The sequence below is a fragment of the Cicer arietinum genome, chromosome 4 (assembly GCF_000331145.2).
Source record: "Cicer arietinum cultivar CDC Frontier isolate Library 1 chromosome 4, Cicar.CDCFrontier_v2.0, whole genome shotgun sequence".
NCBI lineage: Eukaryota > Viridiplantae > Streptophyta > Magnoliopsida > Fabales > Fabaceae > Cicer > Cicer arietinum.
The window spans coordinates 33,433,677-33,446,009 of NC_021163.2; the positions used below are offsets into that span (position 1 = coordinate 33,433,677).

The window sequence follows — 12,333 nt, forward strand, 5'->3', positions numbered from 1 at the left end:
ATGGATCAGTTATCTCGTTTGAACATGAATAGGAATTAAAATTGGATAACTCGAGAGCACAATCGAAGTTTTATAACATGGTTAAAAAATCACATAAAGTCAAAATTTGATATAGACCCCGGATCAATTTCAAATAGATTGAGGTGGCTAGCAAATGGTCCGAGCTTACATGTCTTTTCTTACATTGGTTATGTTATTAACGGCTAAACATTTTTTATTAAAGAACAAGATGATCAGACCACTATGCAAAATAGTGGAGTCACTCTCGTAGCTGAAGCGATGCATGTCTCATCATATTTTGTCAAATAAATACTCATTCTTGTCTCCGCATAAGATGTCGATGTGGAAACTCGATCCAGACAATGTAAAGAAATACATTGTAGATATGTTTTTAGGAAATATAGAAAATGATAAATTGTCCGTCGCACCATATAATTCAGGGTACGTAATTTTATCTTTTTTAATTGATGATAAATTGCTTAACCAATTTTTTGTTGTTGTAGGGCATATTGGGTGCTATTTGCAATCAATGCGGTCTCTGAAGTTATATACTATTTGGATCTCGTGCATGACAATTACAACAATCACTCCAAAATAAAGACTATGTTCGACACGTAAGTAATATTCATTTATTTATTACGTATGTATATAAATAATGTGTTTGTTAATGCTATAATAATCACATTTATTCATTCTGAATGTAGTTAATTTGGTTGTAAATTAGGTTATATATATGTATCTGAATGTAGTTAATTTGGTTGTAAATTAGGTTATATATATGTATCTGAATGTAGTTAATTTGGTTGTAAATTAGGTTATATATATGTATCTGAATGTAGTTAATTTGGTTGTAAATTAGGTTATATATATGTATCTGAATGTAGTTAATTTGGTTGTAAATTAGGTTATATATATGTATCTGAATGTAGTTAATTTGGTTGTAAATTAGGTTATATATATGTATCTGAATGTAGTTAATTTGGTTGTAAATTAGGTTATATATATGTATCTGAATGTAGTTAATTTGGTTGTAAATTAGGTTATATATATGTATCTGAATGTAGTTAATTTGGTTGTAAATTAGGTTATATATATGTATCTGAATGTAGTTAATTTGGTTGTAAATTAGGTTATATATATGTATCTGAATGTAGTTAATTAGGCTGTAAATTAGGTTATATATATGTATCTGAATGTAGTTAATTAGGCTGTAAATTAGGTTATATATATGTATCTGAATGTAGTTAATTAGGTTGTAAATTACAGAGTTACAGAGTTACATATATGTTAATTAAGTTACAGAGTTCTGTTTTCTGTTCTACTGATTGTGTGAACTGCTTATGGTATTTGAATATGTTTTGTTGTTGTGTGCACTGATTGTGAACTGATTTTGGATCAAAATAATTTTGGATAAAAAGATAAAAGACATCGCTTTCTAAAAAAAATACCATAAAAAGCTAAAAAGCGCTTTTCATTTCAAATATTTAATTTACAGCGTTTAAAAAAAAACGCATTTTACAGCGTTTTTTTTAAAAAGCGCTGTAAAATGTTGTTGTAAAGCGCTATAATGGTGTACATTTTACAGCGCTTTCTTAAAAAAGCATTGTAAAATGTACATACAAAAGCGCTGTAAAATGCAGACCCATAATTCATAAAATAGGTGTACGTTTTACAGTGCTTTCTCGAAAAAAGCGCTGTAAAATGCACATAATTTTATATAATGGGTGTGCATTTTACAGCGCTTTTGTTAAAAAGTGCTCTAAAAAGCAGACCCATAACTCATATAATGGGTGTGCATTTTACAGCGCTTTTTTGAAAAAGCGTTGTAAAATGTGCATAACAAGCGCGCGTTATATTTACATGTTTTATAGCGCTTTTTTAAAAGCGATGTTTTATACTTTACAGCGCTCGATTCCACAGCGCTTTTGTTTTTGAAAAAGCGCTGTAAATGGATTAAAAAAAAGCGCTGTAAAATGCAGTTTTTCGCGTAGTGTCTTGTCTCACTCATTTCACACTTGCTGTTGTGCGAGCACGATTTCTCCCTCTCTGAACGTTGTCTCGCCGATCTGACCGTTGAAAACATGGATTTGAATGTTGCGAACCTTCTGTCCAAAAATCAGCCCGATCCAACGGTTAACGAATGCGCAATTGATGTTTTTCGAATACTGATTTAACAAATTCGGGAATAGAGTTACTCATCTCTTTTCTCTTTTGGTGGTTGCCTTTTCTATCAAAATGGTCTCCCTCTCCTTCTCTCCTAAACCTTTTCCTCTATATCCCAGATGGAAGGCATCCGTTTTGTTTTATTCATTTTTATGGATAACGTGATATTAAGTGGGAAAAGTGGAGAACATTAACCCATGAGTGGGAACGTTAAGCCGACAATGGGGAACATGACATTTTAAGCCATGAAATTTATTTTGAACAGTTGACGAATGATGCTTTATTATTATTATTATTATTATTATTATTATTATTATTATTATTATTATTATTATTATTTAAAATAATATCATCAACAATTATTTCTACTCCTAACAAGGTAAAATATAAAAATAAAATAAAATGACTAGGTGTTACAGAGAGAAAGAGCACTAGTGGCAATTGCACCTTTCTAGGTGACAACTTAATATCTTGGTCAAGTAAGATACAAAACACCATTGCAATGTTAAAAACAGAGGTTGAGTACATTTCAGCAGCTGACTAGAGTTCTCAACCACTTTGGATGAAGCATTAACTTGAAGACTACAAAATCCTAAAATCCAACATTCCTATCTATTGTGATAACACTTCAGCCATCTGTCTAACCAAAAACCTTATCTTAAATTCTAGAGCTAAACACAAGGAGATCAAACACCACTTCATTAGGGATTTTATTCAAAAATATGTACTAAACGTTCAGTTTGTAGACACTCAACACCAATAGGCTGACATATTCACCAAACCACTATTTGAGGATAGATTTTGCTTCATCAAGAAAAACCTAAACCTTACCTTCATACCTACTGATGTTGTGATAACTTCTAAATAGTTTAGCTTTACATTAATTTTTATATTTTCTAATAATATGTTATATTCATGTTATTCAAAAAAGAAAAAACGAAGAAAAAAAATGAAAAAAAAAAACTCTCACTTTCGAGTCTTTTTGTTTGATGACAAAAGGAGGAAAAAGATATTTGATAAAGTGGGGAGAAAATAATATTTAGACTTAGGGGGAACCCTGAGTTAGGGGGAATAAAAGAAATGTAAAGAAAAGTTATTATAAAAAATACAAGTTTTATCATCATCAAAAATGGGGAGACTGTTGGAACCAAATTGATTTTATACTTAGAGTTTTGATGATAACAAAACTATTTTATGAGAACAATATATTTGTTTTCAAAGAGAATGAAAGAAGATATGGTCAAGATTTGAAGAAGATTTGATCAAGCTTTATCTACAACAAAATATAAACAAAATCAATCTGAAGAATTTACAAACGTAGTCGGAACAAAATACAAACATAATCAATATAAAGAATTTACAATCTCAATCTAAAGAAAATAGGAATATAATCAATTTGAATAATTTACAAACGCAACAAAACAAAATACAATTCAGAAATAAATAAGGACTAAATTGAAGCCCAAATTTTAACTATAAATAGATATTGAAGACTGAAGAAGAAAATCATCGAAAAACAGAAAAGAGTAGTCTTAGAGTTCAAAGAGAGAAACACTTGTTCAATGAGAAATATCCTCTAAGTATTTTTTTCTAGAGTGTGAGAGTTATTATTATTATCAGCTTTGTTAGAAGGAAACACTTAAAGTTTCAATATTTTGTATCCAATCGGTAGTGATTTAGTTCCTTCTTCAATTTGGGGTTGTTAGCAGAAGATTTGACTTGTAGGGTTAAGGTGGTTAGTTCCTTAAAGTCTGGAGTTGTCAGACTGTTTGGGAAGATTGACTTGGAGGATCAAGTGCTCTGTAATTCAAGATATTTGAATTAGTGGATTAAAGTCTTCTGAATGAGGGGACTGGATGAAGTCAAGTTAGCGGTGAATCAGGATAAATTTATGTGTTAAATTATTTATGTTTTAATTGCTTGCTATCTCTGAATCCGATTACTTATACTCCAAGTAAGTTACCAAAACCGAACTAGTTTTTTATTTATTTATAAATTATCAAAAAGTTATCAACTTTGGGAAACACAATTCAACCATCTTCTCGTGTTTGCACATTCAATACATTGACTACACGATTAAGTATGAGGTAAGTTTCTTTGCCGAATAATTCAATATAAATCTAACCGTCAAATTAAAAGTTCTTATTTAGTATATCAAGTTTACAAATTTTTATAAAATTTCAAAACTATTTGATACTTCATTAAATAATTTTAAATGAACTTATAATAAACTTTAGAAAAATATTGGTGAATATCGATGGTTAGATTATATAGCTATTAATTTTTGACTTATATAAAATTTTGTTTGCTTGATTATTAATATATTATGTCAATAATCAAAAGTTCGATTAATGAAATTTTCGTTTATGTTGAATTATTAAGCAGAATAACTTGTGTCAGACTTACTTCTAAAGTCAACAAATTTCCATATTTATATATATATATATATATATATATATATATATATATATATATATATATATATTAATTAGTGTGAATTATTAATATATATATATATAGATAATATTTTAAGCAAATTTGCTTTTAATAAAGTTTTGTAAAAAGTTCTCATTAAGTAATAGATTTTAGAATTTTTTTACCAGCGAAGATTTTGATCTAGATATTAGTATGTTTCGATGAAAAATAATCATATTTATAAGGTTTTTATTATTAACAAAAATATTTTGAAGTTTTCATTTAGATATTGATATCAATATTTATTTATATTGAAATACCCATTCTGTTTATAATTTACTTTATTTTACTTTCCCCTTATACATTTTATATATATCCTTTGAGAAGAATGTGGAAATGAAAATGAAAACATATATGCACTATTTGTTGTATAGAGAAAGAGGGAACCAGAAACATAAAACAAAATAGAATTGAAACTATATGTTTACACTAAAATACAACTCAATAGGAAGAATCTTCAATACTTAAAAAAAGAAAAAAAGAAGAGTTATCTTCAATCTTCCTTCAAGAACAGAATAACAACCAAGATAAACACACAAACAAAAAAAAGTAAAGAAATAAAAATTAAAAACACAAACTAACAGATATGCAAAAGCATAAAAAAAGAGAAGAAGAAAACTCATAAAATATAAACAAATTTGCATCTAATATATCCACATGCAATATATGAAGCCAATAAAAGGGGAGAGAGACCAAAAAAATTCAAAAAATTAATTACATTGTGTGCTGAATAATTATTAGGATGTAATGAATTAAAAAATAAAATAAATTATAAACAAAAATCATTCTAATAATTGATTTTGTTTTAGCACAATAATTGATCTTTTTTAAATAAATAACTTTTTAATAATTAATTTGTTGATAGTTTTCATTTTAAGAAGAGTATTGAGAAAGGAAACTTTATTAGATGACAAATGACAAATTTTTTATAGATGATATATTGTTATATTTAGTGCATTTATTTCAGATCCTTTTATGAATTTTCTTTTTAAACTAAAAATCATTTTTTATTGTTTGAATTGGTTTTAGATTTTTTGAAAATGCATTTTGTTAAAACAATCAGTTTTTGATTAAAAATAAAAAGTTAATAAATAGTGATTTATCATATATTTACTCTTTTAAAAAATCTAAAATTGCGTTTAACTATATTTTTTTTTTCCGACGAACTCAACTTCTCCTGTCGCTGTTGTCTATTGAATTTGCTCTTTACAAACTATATGAACAACTATCTTTTGAAGGATTAGTGTCTCAATTTGAAGAATGTCATAAAAATAATTCAATTATTGAAGATATTTTTATTTACTTTATGTTAATCTTATAGTTTAAAAAAAACTATTTTTACAAAATTATATATTAGATTAAAAATAATCATTGTTTTTGAAAAAAATTATTTTTATAATAATAAACAAATAAAAATTAAAAAATTATTTTCCTAAATATCTTTAAATTATTTAAAATAAAAATTAATTTCATTTAAACTCAGATAAACACACTCATTATATTATATATAAAAAATAAAAAAATGTGAGCGAACTAACATTTCAGTCGGAAAAAAAATAATAGAGGTATACAAGGAATGTGCTTAAAAATGAGAAATCAATTTTTGTGATACTTCCACGTAAAATTTGATTGTGGGATTGAACAAATTGGTAGATAAAGGAGCCGACAAAAGTTATAATGTTAATCTCTCCTTTAATTATGAAACAAATTTTTGTGTCGAAAAAACTATTTAAAAATCAAAATATATTTTTATTTGAAAAAAAAAAACATTTTTTTCGCCTTCATCTCTCTCCTATCTAGATTTCTCTTTATTCTTCCAAACTAACAGTATATTAATGGCCATAAAATAGAGAAATGAGAAGAATCTCGATGGGGGTCAAAAAAAAAAATCTCAATACGAAAAATATGAATAACTCGAGCCACGATTTTTCTGTGTTCCGCACTAGGTGCATCAATTTTTGACAATGTTTTTATTATTATTAATATGGGTGTAAATTTTTTATATTTTTAATTTTAATATGGAAAAGGATCTAAATTAAAGCGTTATTAGTATATTAGAAATTTTTTAATTTACTATACAAATCGTACCACATGTGATTTGTTGATTGAAATCGTATTGCGAGCACCCTTTGTATGATAGCATAAATTATGAAAAAAGAAATACAGATAAATGAAGTAGAAATAATTTATTGTTAAAATAGCACTCTCATTTACACTAGTCAATAAAAACAAAACTACCCATGAAAAAATGATTTTCTTTTTACTCAAAAAATAATAAAATGTTGTTTACATGGTGGATATGACTTACGTTTTTCCAAGAAAGTACCACATGGAAAATGACGGCGTAGTAATTGCAATGGTTTATTGAATAATACATGCATTTATCATAGTAGAGCAACTTCCAAAAGAATTTTTATTAAAAAAAATTAAATAATCACAAAAAATTTAAAATATAATTAACAAATTAAAAAAAAAATAAAGAAAGAATTATGACATGATTTCTACTAATCGAAAGATTTGATTAAGTTAAATACTTTAGTTAAATGACAAATATACCCTTGCCTTAAAACTAACATTTTTTATTAATATATATATAGATATAAATATTGTTAACTTAATATTTTATGTTTAGACTTCTTTAATCATTATTGATTTATTATGAGACTTGTAGTAGTCGATTTGTATATTTGTTATAACACTATACTATAATTGACATAGTAATTATTTTTTTTTGTTTTTAATTGAGATAATAAATATTATTAGAAAGTCATACATTCAATTGCAAACGATGACATATTTTCTTAACTCTATAATTTATAAACTTAATCATGAAGGTTTTATTAACCTTACTAAAAGATTCGAACTTTTTAATATCACTCATGAATAAGGTAGTAGGTTCATTTTTTTTCTCCACTTTGTTCTTTATCACCGACAACAAAGTAACCATAATATAGCAACAACATGGTATCATAACAGCAAACTAAAGTTTGAAGTAGAATAAAACTTGAGCATAAATATAAAGATCAACAAATTTAATGTTTCACTTAAACCAAAAACTTGAATGTTAAATAAAACTTAAACAAAACTTGGACATCAACTTAAATAAAATTTGGTCAGTATAAACATAAGTTTGGACATAAAAAACAAGAGTTAAATGAGTAGAAAAAATGAAAAATTCTTCACACATTCCCAAAAAACTCTCTCAACCAAAACACCAAGTAAGCAACTTGAGAAATTGAAAAGTGAGGGAAAATTGATGGAGTAAGGGGAGAGAGGTTTTTGGCTTTTTCTTTTGCAACTTCGCTTCAATACAAAGACTAGTTTCGTCTTTTGCCCTTCTTTTTTGTTTTTTAAGTTCATTCCTTTTATATTGATCAAGGCTTTCTTTATCCTCTTCCTTTTATAGTTTAAAGTGGTAAAGACAATGTAATTTGGCTTGTTAACGTTAATATATTGTTGATAAATTTTCTCCAAACGACAATTCACACACAAATATTTTGATGAAAATATAACTCTACTACACACTGATCACAAATAAATAAAATAAGTCATATTTAAATTTTTGTCAAAGTTGGATTTGTTTGAAAATTAAATAGCGGATAAAATTTACTTAGTTTCCAAAATACAGTATAGTTTCATTTAAATTTTCTGACAAAAATTTTCTTTATCACTTAAATACATCACTTCAGTCATAAAGACAACTGCACTTAAATTTTATCCAATTCAATGCTAAAATACTCTACAATAATTCTTAAATAAGACAAAAATTAAAATTCTTCAGTTTAATATTTTTAGTTTAAAAAAATATGAACCGACTTCACATAAATCACAAATTACTCCTAAGAAGTCTCAATTAAATTTTTGCAACTTGCTCCAATCTCCTCTTATTTGCATGGTTGATGTCCCATTTCACCACATTTCAACAAATGCATTTTTTCAAACTCCGATTGCAATTTCGTACAGTTTTAAGTACATACAGTTTCACCTTATAACGTATCTCGATCGTTGATTTTAAACAAAATTTAATTGTACAGTCGATTTTTACAGTATAAAATGATCTCAACCGTCAAACTGAATCAAATCTAAAAGTGTGTGACACAATCACAACATAGAATCATAATCCCTCCATACTCTATTAATGTCCAACTCAATCAACCAAATTCGCATGACTGTCCTAAACAAGTCAAGCAAAACTCAACCATAATTAATTAATAACTGAAGTATTATTTCAGTACAGTAACATCATTCCAATCTCCTCAAATACCATTCTCTCTCTTTCTCTCTCTTTCCTTCTCTCTAAATTGAAGAACATGTCGGACGCGTTTTGCAGCGATTGTAAGCGAGAAACAGAGGTGGTATTCGATCACTCAGCGGGCGACACAGTATGTTCAGAGTGCGGTCTCGTACTCGAATCCCACTCCATCGACGAAACCTCCGAGTGGCGTACTTTTGCCAACGAATCCAACGATAACGATCCCGTTCGTGTTGGAGGTCCCTCTAATCCTCTCTTAACTGACGGTGGCCTCTCCACCGTTATCGCTAAACCTAACGGCTCTTCCGGCGAGTTCCTTTCATCTTCTCTCGGTCGTTGGCAGAATCGTGGCTCTAATCCCGATCGAGGACTTATCCTCGCTTTTAAAACCATCGCTACTATGTCTGATAGGTCCGTCACCACCTAGGGTTTTGAAGAAAAAAAATTCTAGTGTTTTGGTTTTTTGCTTCTTGTTGAGGAGTTTTTGTGGAAAAACTGATTCTATCAATGTTTACAGTGAATGGTATCTCTGGATTTGTGTCCTAAAATTTTTATTTTTGCTAGGATCATTAGTAGCTCTTATATAAATGAATATTGTGTTATGTGACAAGCTATTTAGTTCTGAAATTGAAAATACTGTTTTTGTTTGTGTGCGCACGTGTGTTTGTGATATGTGGCAAGCCATTTAGTTCTGAAATTGAAAATATATTTTGTGTTTGTGTGCACGCCCGTGTGTTTGTGGTATGTGGTAGGCTATTTAGTTGTGAAATTGAAAATATTGTTTGTACTCGCACGCTTTTGGTATGCGGCAAGAAATTTAGTTTTGAGATTGAGGATTAGATATTCTGGTTTTAAATGTAACGAAATCACAACATGAGTCATGAAATTGAAAATTCTCGATCATATTAGTTTCTCTGGTGATGGACTTATGTGATTGAGGATATTTAATTTTAAGAATCATTTTCAGATTTCGTTAGATTTAGAGACCTAATTGTCTGTCCTTACAATTTTAGGGCTAAATTGACCATTTACTTGGTAATTAACGATGGAGAAAAGTTGAATATATCTGGGATGATAAATCTTAGCACTTGCTACTAGAATGGTCAATATAACCAATCTTTGTGGTGTTTTATTGATTTTTTCAATTGCAACCTTTATATTTTTTATGCTTTGTAAGTATATCATGTCATCATAGCAAAACTTTGAAGGTTTTTACTTGCATTAAATTTTTTTTTTTTTTTGAGAATTGATTGTGCTTATTCTTCTTATTGAATGAGACAATTGGGGAATTAACTGATGTTGTTGATAAATTTTCAGGTTAGGACTTGTTGGCACCATCAAGGTATCACATATATTCTCATTCAGGACAGCTTCTGTTTCTCTCTTCAGTATTATTACACGACAAGTTTCATGGAATGGCTAATTTTTTAATTAGTGTTGTCAATAGCAGATCACAAAAGTAGCGGTTGGTTCAAATTCTTCTACGCAACAATGCTATAGCAACGCTATGGCTGCTATTTGGCAACATTTTATACTAAATAGCTTATCGCCGAAAAATAGGAATTTGTTCAAATTATGCGACGCTATAGTGTTGATATATCCCCGCTATTTAACAACACTGGATCTAGTTCACTTACTTTATGTGCTCTTTTTGGAATCTCAATTTTTTTCTTACTCTAATTGCATTATATTCAAAAAAATAACATTCCAAATTTGTCTGGTGGGTGGAGAAGTTCATGCACAATGAACTTATTTTTCCACAAGTTGTTTGTGACGCAACTTTGTAAGTGTTTGAAGGCAATTATGGTATAACCACAACCAACTACTTACGGCACTGTTTATAAGGACCTTGATTAACATTCCTCATTTCAGTAGTATCATGGTTTAATTACAGAACAAGTTTTGCCTGCCTGCATATATATGATGATTGCCATTGCCTTAACTTGGAAGCCAAAAGTTAAATGAAGAATTTTTTTTATATCTTTGAAATTGTATTATCGAACTATTTGTATAGATTTTTGTTGAATTTTTGCTATTGGGCTACATTGTTGTTCGATAAGAATGCTGTGTTGTTACTCCTAATGTGGTTTGTATCATTTGACCTCACTGAAATCCCCTAGAGAAATTAATTTGTAGTGTAGTCATTGTTCTTAGGCAACGTATCAAACGGGGTCAGCACCTCTAGTTGATGCTTCATTGAAGCTGATCCCACTGGTGCTTTTGACATGTCTTTTTGGTTTGGAATAGCCATACTTTTAGCATCTTATTGATAACTATGAAAAGCCCCAAAAGCACAATCTTGCAACATGCTAACTTTGATACTGAAAGAGATAAAATACTTAGATTGCTAAAGAATAACTACTTGGTCTTTAAGGGTGCTTTAGCTTATGTTAATTTTGTAAAATGAACATCTTATATTAGAGGTGTTAATACAGGATTGGTTCCTTTTATTTTCCTCTTTATTGGGTTCTTTTATGATATGGGTTCCTATGTTTTTCTACCATTTGGTATCAATAAATTAATTTATGAGTGGGATCTATTGAAACCACTTCATAGAAAATAGTGACTAAGACCTAAATAATTAGCAACTAAAATCCAAATGTCGAAATAAAGGGATCAATCATCCTCCTCCACCCCTAAAGAATGAAATATAGTAAACCAAACTCAAATGTGTAAAAACTATAGGGACTAATTTTGTATTGAAATTCAAATTTGTTTTACTTTGAATGTTATTTTTGATTCGTGAATAGTTAATTTCTATGACAAAATGTTCTCATTTTTTATAGTCTTACCACCTTCATTCAGTGAGTTAGTGCTTTTGGGCATCTCTTGAGTCTTGCCTCAAGATAATAAAGCCTTCTGGACCTTTAGATTGCAAATTATATTGTATTGACTATGTCAACCGATATATTACTGAACTACTCCTTCATATGTTTCTTTTCATACAAAATCATTTGTTGCATAATAATAATAATTTCTGTGTACAATATGTTCTCATTGCAAGATACAAAAGCATTTCTGTGTTCATTTTCTTCCTTGAAAGCCTTAAAACAGGCATGGGCGTTATAGCTTTGTGACTCTTAGTTAAGTATTAATTTTAAAAACAGGTGTACTTAAAAAAAATGCATAAAAACAGATGTGAATTGTGCAACAGGTGTACTCTTAGTTCTGTAAAATGAGTACATATGTGAACAGGTGTACTTTAGTTCTGTAAAATGAGTATTTTTGTATTCTTATGTTGCTTTTGTGGTTGATTTGAAGGATCGAGCAAACGAGATATATAAGAGGGTTGAAGACCAAAAGTCTAGTAGAGGAAGAAATCAAGATGCCTTATTAGCAGCTTGTCTCTACATCGCTTGCCGACAAGAAGACAAACCACGAACTGTAAAGGGTACATCCCATGATTCTTTTAACATCTGGATGCTTCCCAGTTTATCTTTCCC

General features: G+C 28.8%; 1 protein-coding gene across 1 annotated transcript in view; it reads left to right on the forward strand.

Moving 5' to 3' along the window:
- The first annotated feature begins 8,849 nt into the window (after window positions 1-8,849).
- Window positions 8,850-12,333, forward strand: part of LOC101506088 (transcription initiation factor IIB-like) — a 5,785-nt gene continuing 2,301 nt past the window's right edge. The window contains exons 1-3 of the mRNA XM_004516674.4: window positions 8,850-9,301; window positions 10,208-10,232; window positions 12,152-12,281. Of these exons, the coding sequence (XP_004516731.1) occupies window positions 8,949-9,301; window positions 10,208-10,232; window positions 12,152-12,281 (508 nt within the window). The 5' untranslated portion in view covers window positions 8,850-8,948. The remainder of the gene's footprint in view (window positions 9,302-10,207; window positions 10,233-12,151; window positions 12,282-12,333) is intronic.